This window comes from Podarcis cretensis (assembly GCF_951804945.1).
Source record: "Podarcis cretensis genome assembly, chromosome: 12".
Taxonomy (NCBI): Eukaryota; Metazoa; Chordata; class Lepidosauria; order Squamata; family Lacertidae; genus Podarcis; species Podarcis cretensis.
This window is the reverse complement of record NC_137181.1, coordinates 28,465,314-28,477,723: the sequence shown is the minus strand read 5'-3', so window position 1 is coordinate 28,477,723 and position 12,410 is coordinate 28,465,314. Positions and strand designations below refer to the sequence as shown.

The 12,410-nt window shown below is 43.2% G+C and overlaps 1 protein-coding gene across 1 annotated transcript in view; it reads right to left on the bottom strand.

Annotated features, from left to right (window-relative positions):
* Positions 1–12,410, bottom strand: part of LOC307200082 (putative acyl-CoA dehydrogenase 6) — a 51,214-nt gene that overhangs the window by 12,871 nt on the left and 25,933 nt on the right. Inside the window, exons 3-4 of the mRNA XM_079948455.1 lie at positions 7,256–7,385; positions 651–757 (exon numbers count right to left, since the gene is read on the bottom strand). Of these exons, the coding sequence (XP_079804581.1) occupies positions 651–757; positions 7,256–7,385 (237 nt within the window). The remainder of the gene's footprint in view (positions 1–650; positions 758–7,255; positions 7,386–12,410) is intronic.

Here is a 12,410-nt window from a genome sequence, read left to right as displayed (position 1 = left end):
TGCGATATCATGCGAAACACTAGGCCCTTTTCCCCCCAAGAGCCCATTCTGCAAAGCTTTTTCGTAACAGCACGCAGTGTCCCAAATGCTGTAAGATTATGATCCACAACCCTGATGAGGAACCCTTGTCGCCACCAGCTCAGGAAGCCCACTCGCAGAGAATCCTTTCCATACCCAAGGTCCCAGTTTTGTGTGATTTCAATAGCCCTCTGCAAGCTAGTAAGTCGCAGCTCTGGCAAGAGTGATCTGCTCTCCCCACTGCAGCCGCTAGACATGGAGGAAGAGGGAGGGGAAAGCAGTGGTCCCTCCCACTTTAAGTATGGCTCCACCTATCAGTGGCATGTAGCCCTTGACAGACTGCCTTGGAGAGAATGTGACAGAAAAGGTTACTCGTCCATGCCCTATAGCATAGCAACTAGCAGCTTAATCTCCTGCACATTTGTGAAACTGAGAATGTAAACACAGTTTACTGGGTGATCTTGGGCCAATCACCATCTCGCAAAATTAAAGTTTCTGTGTTGTCTGTGCGGGGCAGAGGGATTGCGTGTGTGTCACCCTGAGGAACTTGGAGGACAAGATCCAAAAACATGATGAAATGAACACCAGCTTACACGTCTTATAAAAATCCTAAGCATCGTCTATTTACTTACTTGCAACATCTGAGCCTGCACCAGGTTCACTGACTCCTAAGCAAGCCACAACATCTCCAGCTATACTTGGGGCAAGGAATTCTCTCTTCAGCTCTTCAGATCCAAATCTGCAATGTGAAATATTCAGAACATTGTTTGCTACAATTCTGAAGATTTCTGAATGCAAGTGGCATTACAATAGTCCTTCCCCCCCCCCCATTTTTTTTCTTTGAACGGGAGAGCAATACTTTCATTTATGTCTTTTCAAAATACATATTCAAAAGAGACAGAAGCCATGAAAATAACTTGTATGTCTGCAGAAGGGGAGAAACAAAAAGAAACCACAGAAAAATAAGATTTACAATGTGGCTATCAAGCAATAAGGCAAGGGCACTAAGAGGCAGCTTCTTCTAAGGAATGAGAACCAATCCAAATGGACTGGTGGCTTGCTGGGGCAATTGACAAATGCCCTGTGTTTTTGCAATACCCTCCCTTTGCAGTCCCTGGCAAGCAGCCAAACACACAAAACTCCAAACATATAGGGACATAGGAAGCTGCCTTATACAGAAGCACCTGCTCACACAAAGGGGTTCCTTTGCCAATGACCATACTCAATGCTTCTACGTTCATGTATTAATTTACAAGGCCCTTAACAATTTGAGTCCAGGATACCTCAACAGCCAGCTAATCCCATATATCCCTGCCTAATCACTGAGTTCTTTGGGGGAGTCACTGTTAAGAGGCCTCTCCCCCGGCGCTTGGATGCACAGTTTGAACACAACAGGAGCTGTGTGTTTAGTATTGTGGGCTCAATTTTACACAATGCCCTTCCAGTTGGGGGACAAGAGGCTTTCCTCCTCCCTGAACCTCTGATGTCTACTGAGGACTTCTTTTTTTGCAAGCAAGCATTTTAACTAAAGTTTGATTTTATAGATTTAACTGATTTTTCTGTATTGTGTTTTTGTAAACCGCTTAGAGATTTATTATAAATTGCTCAGACAAATAAAGATAATTGCTTAAATGTGCAGACTTTGACACAGCCCTGCTCCTGCCCTACATTCAAACAATACATGAGTGGAACTGATGTTTCAACTCCAGAACAAAATGTGAATGCAGTTCTGTTGAATGGAGTTACAAAGAAGATATTTATAAGGGCATCCGGACACTATTACGTTTACCACACACACTTCTTCCACACAGATGCCTGTGTATCCCAGGAAAATGCTTCCCAAGTTCCCCTTAAAGAGCAATCAATATGCTTTCTGGCAGATGGAAGTCTTGCTGCACTGAACAAAAACATGTCTTAAATGCCTGCACTTCATTCTGATTTAACTGGAGGGGGGGGCATTTGTTCCCTTCTCTTAATATGAAGGAGGGAGGCAGGGAGACGAGATGGTACTCTTTCTTCTTTCACATCCCACAGGGGAGGAAAAAGGAGCCGTGCGGAGCCTCGTGCAACTGAATTAATTAAATCTAGAGTGAGGAAAGTTTCTAATTAGGACTGACACTTTATGACATACCATCAGTGGGGGGAAAATTGTAGCTTCAAGTAGGAACAGCTGCAGGTGAGTTCTTTCACATTCCACATTTCATTAAACTACCCTACGCTCGCGTCTTTCTAAGCGCCACGTCAAATGACCCACTTCAAAGGAGATGGCAGGTCTTCCAGGACGAGTACGGCACTTGGCACACACAAGTGGCGCAGTGGATCTGCACAGAAGGGCATCGAACAGCTGATAACCCAAGACTGAGCAGCAGCAATACTGAAAAGAGTCAATCTTGAGAGTCACATGCTTAGGGAGAGTTGAATATATCCATTTCTGTTTCTCTCCGTTTCTTGTTTTTCCATTCTTAAGTTTGGTTCTCCACATCAGTTTTCAATAATAATAATAATAATAATAATAATAATAATAATAAAAGAAACAAGCCTCATGAAAAAGTCTCCTAATAAGACACATTTCTGGAACCAATTTTTGCTCTATACATGTTTTTGCTAAGCAAATTTCCTCAATGGTGCCCCGCAAGACGAATGCCTCGCAAGACGGAAAACCCGCTAGATGAAAGGGTTTTCCGTTTTGGAGGCGCTTCGCAAAACGAATTTCCCTATGGGCTTGCTTCGCAAGACAAAAATGTCTTGCGAGTTCCTGTGGGGTTTTTTTCCCTTTCCCCCCCCTTTTCCTAAGCGCTAAGCCGCTTATCAGCTGATCCACTGATAAGTCGCTTATCAGCTGATCCGCTAAAAGCCGCTAAACCGCTAATAGCGCTAATCCGCTAAGCTGTCAATGGGCTTGCTTCGCAAGACGAAAAAACCGCTAGACGAAGAGCCTCACGGAACGGATTAATTTCGTCTTGCGAGGCACCACTGTAACAGATTTTTTTGTATGTTGTTGTTCACAAATATATGTGTGTACAGTATATGAATCTTCACACATGTACGCGTTATGTAGTTGAAGAAATGCATTGCAATATCCGGAGAAGTGAGAGTTTTGAAGGATGGATGATGACTTTCTGCAAGGATTGACTGTGCGATCAAGTTCCCTGCAGTGAACTCTGATAAGCAGCTGATTCAGCTGCATCCCCACCTGCCATCAGGTATGGGGAAAGTGGCCATGGTTGGGGGAAAACAACCTTGTGGGCCAAGCTGGGACCTATGACGGGCCAAAGCTGGCTTGTGGGCTGCAGACTCTCCACTCCTGCTTTAGAAGTTTTATTCAAAAATTACTTTCTCAAACCTCAGTATTCCCTTAAGCATGGTGATGCCAGCCTTTTGTTGGAGACGTGCTATGGGCTGCACTTCTGTTGCCCCTGGAGTCTGTTATTAGAGGGAAGGCTAAGCAGTCCATTTGAGCTCCTGCAATTCCTTTGGAAAAGAAGTATCAGGGTAAGTGGTTTAGGGTTTATTATGCAGGACTCCCAATATAATCAGAATTTCTCATGTTGCTATTCTGCCAACAGTGCTTGCAATTTCTGCTGCAAAGATTCTTATATTCCAGCATGTCCAACAGGTCGATCGCAATCTACCTACCGGTTGATCGCGGGGTGTCTGTGGTCGATCATGGTCAAACTTTTGGTGAAAAAAGCTCAACAACTCTGGTTATTCCTCCCCAAATAAGCTCATCAACTCTGGTCATTCCCCACCCCCCCAAAAAAACTCAGCAACTAACTGTGATCAATCCAATAGGTAGATCACTGCCAGTTTATTTATAGTGGGAATTGATCACAGTCTCTTGGAAGTTGGACGTGCCTGTTGTATTCAGTTCTCAACCAAAGTGTCCCTTCCCTGCCTCCCCCCCATCTCTTTTTGTGCAGCATATTCTTGCCATTTCCATGAGACATATGTGTAGCTTGTAAATGGACATGATTAGTATCCCAGAGGCTGTCATTGCCACATGGTGTTGAAAAAACACAGCAAATGTAAGCCAAAACACTGGGGGAGGGGAGGATGAAGCCATGTGTCGGCTATTTATTGATTTGTTTAAAAACCACAGGGAAGAATTAAATATAATAAAAGCTTATTCTGGGGAATTCTTTCCACAGTCTTATTGCATCAAGCTGCCATTTTTATCCTCAGCAGTACAATAAATGGGCCAGAGTTTGGGAGGAAGCAATCGATATGTGAAATTATGGCAACCCGCACGTTGTCAGGGGGTTTATACCACACATGTTTAAAAGGAAAAAGAAAATGCTATTTGGAAAGATCTCTCTGGGGGAAGCCTTCATATCGAACAAAGAATGTTCACATTTCTAACTTGTCTGGATAAATTCAAGAACAGGGGTGTCAATTCAGAAAGGAGTAGAGGTGGGAAGACAAGCAAAATGCATTTTACACCTGGACCTGACCAATTCCAAATTCAACTTTAACCACACAGTTGGATTACCACGAAGGACTTTTTGTGGGGCCACCCTTGGGGTTGGTCCTGAGGCTACAGGTGGTGCAGAATATGGAAGCTAGGTTGCTTGTGGGGACAAATTACCACCAGCATATAACGTATTGATTGCAGGATTTTCACTGGCTGCCGATTTGCTACTGGGTCAAGTCCAAGGTGTTGGTACTAAAATGTACAGCTCAGGACCAGGTGACTTGAGACACTACCTTAAACCCAATGGTCTGCAGGAAAGCTTCTTTGGCAAGTTTCACAAATCTCAGAAGCTGGTACTCCAGTAACTCAGAGAAGGACTTTCAGTATGACTGCCCCGTACTGTAGAATAACATTTCTGTCAAAATAGGCACCCATTATCTCCACTTTCTGGAAGCAGCTGAAGACATTTCTTGTCCCAACAGGCTTTCCCAGCTGGGTGAATGCCTTAAGATGATTGTGTGCAAGGCCAACAGTAATTAATGATAATGAGCCTACATGTGCTTAAATCTGAATCCACAGGCTTCCTAGTTGACAACACAACAGAAGACAATCTCTGCCCCACCAAGAAAGCATAAACAGGTTGTCTCAGAGGCTAGGGATGCCATTGATCCGCTTCAGCTGCAACCACTGATGTAGCCCATGCATTGGTAACCTCAAGTCTGGATTATGACAACACGCTGTATGTCAGGCTACCTTTAGCTTTGCTCTAGAAGATTTGGTCTGTGGTGCTTTTAATGACCACCTTACCCCATATGTCCCAAGTAAATTACTGCGATCATTTGGGAGAACATTATTAGTTGGTCTTCTGTAGTCCAGAAGCATGACTTGTGTCAACAAGGAGCCATCCCTTGAGTGTTGTGGTATGGGCCCAACTCCATGGAACTCCCTTCCATTAGAAACCAAGCAGGCACCATCTCTGGTAGGTTTCAGATGTCAGGTTAAAGCTGTTCTATTTCAGAAGGATACTGTTTTGCTGGAAAATGTGCACAAAAGGGCAACCCAAATGATCCCGTGGCTGGAGCAACCAACATTTTTGACTTATTAGTTTAGGGGGAAACTGAGCAATGGTGTTGGAGACATAACAGGCATAAAAATTATGAACGGTGTGGACAGAGGGAACTTTTCAACAGCGTCTACATACATAAGTTTCTAAGACAAGTGATAAAAATCCCTTTGAGATTTTCTTTCATGGTATTTTCAATTCTGGTGTCTATATGTTAAATTGTTGATGCTCCTATGATTCTCTCATCCCGAATTACTTCCATCCATCTTCTTGCAAATTAACTGTCCAATCTTGTTCTTGTGTCTATTGAGTTGGGTGGCAATATTACCTGCTGAGAGTTTATTTACTTTTTTAAAAAAAAAAACCTTGAGGCTCATCTCATCGGCAATAGTAATGGTACTGCAGTGGAAAAAAACATGTAACATGGCTTCTATTTCCTGAATTCCCAAACAAGATAACCAGCACCTTTGATAAACTAGAGCGATTATCGACCTGCCGAAGTGGTGGGTGCTGGTGAGCTGAGATAATATGCAGGCTCAGGTGTACAGAACCATTTCTACTAATGGATTTTTCTATGTTACCTTTCCTTCTAATTTGCAGAGTGGTCTTTGATCTTCACAGCATTTCCCTTCAAAACAACTGCTAAGTAGGTCATATGGCAGTTCCCATATTACAGATGGGAAATTGGGGCAGAGTGCACACCTTGCCCCATACAATGTTCACAGAGGCAGCTGGAGGGGCCATCAGTCAGGCAGTGAGCCGACTTGACATTCTGAACACATGTGGGGAAACTTGACAGTGAGATGCTGATCTGTTATCCAGGTACTAAGAGTCAACAGCCTCCTTAGATATGGTTACACTACAAGATGGATAGGAAGGCACTTTCCCACTCCCAAGCTACGCACTGCAGCTAGAGACCAAATTGGATGTCAAGGTGGTGATGAAGTTGATGATAACAATAATGTTTTGGGGTTAGCGCATCTATTTTATTTAGTGTTGAAATATGTGCTTATATCACACAAACTATCTGGGAAAAACCTCTTGCATATTTACAAACTCACAAAAAAGATATGGCAATTACATATATGAAATGTATAGTATTATGCGGTTTTTTGTTTTTCTTTCTCTTTTTCTCTCTTCTTATATTCTCTCTTTTTTATTTTCTCGTTTTGTGTCTGTGTTTTGATATTTTTTAATTCAAATCAATAAAGATTTATTAAAAAGAAAAAGAAAAAAGAAAAAGAAAAACCCGTCTTGCTATAACCTCATTTTGCCCTTGCACCAAAATAATAGCAGCTTTCTTGAAATTAGTAGCAAACAAATTAAATCAGGACCTTACCATTTATTGCAGATCTTTGCTGAATTGTGGTGAATACATAAAAGTAAACACATACCAGGCGAGTTAATAGTTACCCTATTTATTTATTTGTGGGATTTCCTAGATTGCCTTTTGTTAATTGATCCCAGGGCGATTCACAATAATTGAAACAACCAAATGAAGCATTTAAACAAATCCTCCAACAAGAATATAGCTTTTCATTAAAATCTGTGTGAGCTACTCTTGTTCCTTGGTGGTATTTTATGTCTTTGGGTGAAACATATGTCACATTTAAAATCTTCCATTTTTGCCTTCCTTCATTATGCAGAGCTAGATTGAAAGCTGTAGCTCTCTTTCTGCTTTTTTATAAAACCTCACTGCCCCCTGAAGAACAAACCCTTTAAAGTCAAAAGAAAGAGCCAATGAGTTTTCTTGGGAAATCTACCTTGCAAGGGCAGGTGTCGCCATGTCAGCTTGTACTCCAATCGCCATGGGAACCCCTCCACAGCGAATATTTCCCAGTTCTTCAGCCACTGCCATACTGTATGAGAAGTCCAGGCCAAGGCCGCCATATTCTGTTCATAAGAAAGAAAATTTTCTTCTTTAGAATTATAAAATTGTATTCAATCAAATTTGTTGCTCACTATGCATTTGGATACCTCTTAAGCTATCGTAACCTAATTTTAGAAGGATGGTCCCTCACAGAAAAGAGTAGGTTTTCATCTATGCTTGGATACAACTGGATGTCGTTTCAAATCAAAATTGTGAACTGAATTTTTCAAAACTGATCTGATTTTTTGCTTTCTAAGAATTCCCGATCAATGCTGGCAAGGCTACCAGTATCCTATGACGCAGCCTTCTCTGATCTGATATTTTGCATTCCAACGACCTTCAGCCCCAGCCAGCATGAAAAATTGTCCAAAATATCTGAAGTATGTGAGGAATCAAGTGTTATTGTGTTTGTACATCTTGTAAAGCCAAACTATAGCTTACTGGCTTATAATTACATAAACATGCAGGCTCCTGGGGAGGAGCTCACAGCTCCTCTAAGTGGTGATCTGCTCAAGGGATGCTTGTTTGCACTGCTCGCTTAATACCCGATTGAAAATCATGATTAAGAAGAATGCATACATTGGTAGAAAACGTCTTCTAAATTCTCTTTTTAAAGGTTATTCCTCCCATTTCCATCACCGGGAATAAACCTCCTAAAGGTAAAGGTAAAGGTACCCCTGCCCGTATGGGCCAGTCTTGACAGACTCTGGGGTTGTGCGCCCATCTCACTTAAGAGGCCAGGGGCCAGCGCTGTCCGGAGACACTTCCGGGTCACGTGGCCAGCGTGACATCGCTGCTCTGGCGAGCCAGAGCTGCACACGGAAACGCCGTTTACCTTCCCGCTGGTAAGCGGTCCCTATTTATCTACTTGCACCCGGAGGTGCTTTCGAACTGCTAGGTTGGCAGGCGCTGGGACCGAGCAGCGGGAGCGCACCCCGCCGCAGGGATTCGAACCGCCGACCTTTCGATCGGCAAGCCCTAGGCGCTGAGGCTTTAACCCACAGTGCCACCTGCGTCCCTCCTAATTCATGCTTATTTGTATGAAGTTATATATGCACAGCCTAAAAGGATTTTTAGCAAATGACATTAAGAAAAACTCATAAAGCCCTCCTATTTTGAAGCAAATGGCATTTGTTCAATTACAGAAATATGCCACAAATCATGGGCTAAGATTTATCCAGGGTTGTTTTGCTGAAGAGCTGATGTTTAAGTTGATGTTAATGCTTCTCTAAATGGGACTTATTTCATTAGTCTGGGCTGAAAGAAGTCAGGTTCTTGACTTGCTCCACTGGGTCAGAGTTTGCTTCTCTGGGACATCTGTCGGAAAAGAAATGAAGTCTCCACCAGGGCAAACTACAGAGTACATACCAGCTCTATTTTCCCACACATGTACGGTGCAGGGGGACCATTACACAGCACTGACCAAGCTCGGACATAAGTATGTTGCTTCAAAGCTCAAACTCTAGAAAAGGACCTCGAAAGTTACACCAAATCTGGTGCCTACAGTTGGTAATGATGCAGCCCTCTTGAAAAGAAGGAAACCTGGAGTTGCATCTAAGGAAGATCTGCTCAGAATTGGCCCATTAAAATTCATCAGCCTAACTTAGCCATGCCCATTAATTTCAATGGGTCTACTCTGAGTATGACTAGCAATGGCTATACCCACTGGGCTCCACAGAGTGTGGTATTAATTGGCTTAGATTCAGATTCAGAAGAAATCCACTCAAGGGGCGCTCCTGCCAATAGAGGTGGAAGGAGTGACTTTTGTCAATTCGCTATTCTTGTACCCTGCAAAAATCTGCTCTGGAGAACTTGGGGACTTACTGTAACGAGGGCAGGGGGCTGCAGGGGGAGAGGAAAAGTTTTTAAGTTAATAAAATGTAAAATTTAGAAGCAACAATTTAAATGCATAATAAGCTGACTTCAAGCTGCTTTTCATATGCAAATGCCAACATTACTCGAAACCTGACAATCATCTCTCAGAGTCCAGAACAATGAGGAAAGGCACTTTTGTGAAAAGATTTGATCTGCCACATTTTACCAGCTATAGAAAAACACTCAAGGGGGCAGAGGAGATTGCTGTCCTCTCACAAATATGAGCATTAAACATACTGATGTATTGTGATTCAGTGGTTTTCGCTGTTCACAAACGCTTAAACCATAATAAATCTGTTAGTCTTTAAGGTTCTATAAGGCTTTCATTGTTTTTTGCTGGACGAGACATAGCTACCCCACTAAGTAAAGGTAAAGGGACCCCTGACCATTAGGTCCAGTCGTGGCCGACTCTCGGGTTGCGGCGCTCATCTCGCTTTATTGGCCGAGGGAGCTGGCGTACAACTTCCGGGTCATGTAGCCAGCATGACTAAGCTGCTTCTGGCGAACCAGAGCAGCGCACGGAAACACCGTTTACCTCCCGCTGGGTCGGTACCTATTTATCTACTTGCACTTTTGAGTGCTTTCAAACAGCTAGGTTGGCAGGAGCAGGGACCGAGCAACGGGAGCTCACCCCGTTGCGGAGATTCGAACCGCTGACCTTCTGATCAGCAAGTCCTAGGCTCTGTGGTTTAACCCACAGCGCCACCCGCGTCCCAGCTACCCCACTAGAAACCATAAAAAACTACGAAAAAACTCTTCTCCCTTAATACATGAACACATAAGTTTTATGTGTATGCCTCCTTTCCACAGTTCAAACTATGCTCAAGGCAGCTAGCAACATGAAGAAGATACACAACTACAGTGGTACCTCAGGTTAAGAACTTAATTCATTCTGGAGGTCCGTTCTGAACCTGAAACTGTTCTTAACCTGAGGTACTACTTTAGATAATGGGGCCTCCCGCTGCCGCCACACAATTTCTGTTCTCATCCTGAAGCAAAGTTCTTAACCCGAGGTACTATTTCTGGGTTAGTGGTGTCTGTAACCTGAAGTGTCTGTAACCCAAGGTACCACTGTATAACATAACAAAAGTAGTCATACACAATAAATAAAACAATAAAAAATACTGAACAATTTCCACATAAATCACAAGATTCAAAACTAAGATACAAAGACCAACAGAGACAACAACAGCACCCCAGTCGGAGATGTCAGAACACAAAATTTGTAAGTGTAATCAGCACTTTGCCTAGTTGGACATCCTAGAAAATGGTAATTCCACAAAGGGCATTAGCAATTCCCCTGCAGTACAGGCTGTTCAGACACAAGCTGTTGTAGCACTGTGGTTGAGGGAGCTATACACCTGTAACCTCCTGATTCAAATGACCTCACCCGATGGACTTAATCATATTCTTCTCCCTCAGCTTCAATATCCTTTTCTGCAGTGAGTGGGGATATAATCATACAGACTTGCCTTGAGGGATCATCATCATCATCTTCACCATCATCATCATATTCCCGACCAGAGTTAAAGCACAATGAGAAAGCTAATCTATTCTGACACTTCCATTATCGGGTTATTTCCAGGACTACTTGGCAAACATGATCTTAATGCCCACCTGCGTGCTAGCCCAACACCTTTTCTACGATTTACCCCTGCACCCATTCCTCTGCCCTTTCTGCCGTTGCCTCCCTTGTGCAAAATTTTGGAGCAGGAGTAGGGGACCACCCAACTCCCATCTGCGTGGCCATTAGTCATGGGCAATGGGAACTGCAGTCCAGAACTTTGATGGCACTATATAAATGATACACACAACCTGAAACAAATCTAGCTGCAAAAGAAAAGACCAAAAAAAAGATTCTGCAATAGCAATATAGGCATTTGACTATAATAGTACCTGTCAATGCTAATTGCAATACAATTTATCACAGATCACACAGCAACGCGGTGGAATGCATAATCACTTTATTAAGAGGTTCAAAGCCAATAAAATAACAAACATGGATACACTGAATATGCATTGAATGTTCCGTCAAGCCAAGGGCAGTTTTAAAAACAAATGCCCTATTCTGTATTAACTAATGCATAAAATACCAAACAAGATCATGCAAAATCCTAGTTGGCACCTATTCAGGACCCTGCCGCTGATTTTAATTAACCTTATTTCATTTTGAAATGTACAAACAAACCTCTTCTCAGGCTAATTTAAATTCATCTATTTGATAAGGCCCCTTCCCCAATAGTTATTTCATAGGCATCTGGTTTTCTTAACTAAACATACCATGGGGGTTAGGCATGTTACATTTATGTTGCACCCTTCCATCAGGGGGACATGGATTTCTCTGAACATCACAAACATGCAGTTTATCCTCCTATCAGGGGGTATATAAGAGAGAGAGAGAGAGAGACAGACAGACAGACGGAGAAACAGATTGGTCCAAGGTCACACGAGCTTCATGGCCAAGTTGGAATTTAAAGAGAGCCTGTGGCCCTCCAGATGTTGTCAGGCATCAACTAGTATCAGCCCCAAGCAGCATGATCAATGATCAGGGATGAGAAGAGCTGCATCCAACAACATCTGCAAGGATGGGAAGGGGCACAGATTCCACACTGCTATTCTTGCTACTATGGAACCTCTTATTAAAGGAAGTTTGACTAAACAAAAGTTTAAACCAGGGATAGGGAGCCTGTGGCCCTCCAGGTGTTGTTGGAATACAACTCCCATGAGCCTCAGCCAGCATGCCCAATAGTCATGGATGATGGGAGTTGTAGTCTGGGAATATCTAGACAACCAGAGATTGCCTCGGTCCAGTATACCTGAAGGAGCGTCTCCACCCCCATCATTCTGCCCGGACGCTGAGATCCAGCGCCGAGGGCCTTCTGGCGGTTCCCTCATTGCGAGAAGCAAAGCTACAGGGAACCAGGCAGAGGGCCTTCTCGGTAGTGGCGCCCGCCCTGTGGAACGCCCTTCCAGCAGATGTCAAAGCGATAAACAACTACCTGACATTCAGAAGACATCTCAAGGCAGCCCTGTTCAGGGAAGTTTTTAACGTGTGATTTTACTGTATTTTTGGTTTCTATGGAAGCCGCCCAGAGTGGCTGGGGAGGCCCAGCCAGATGGGTGGGGTATAAATAATAAATTATTATTATTATTATTATTATTATTATTATTAT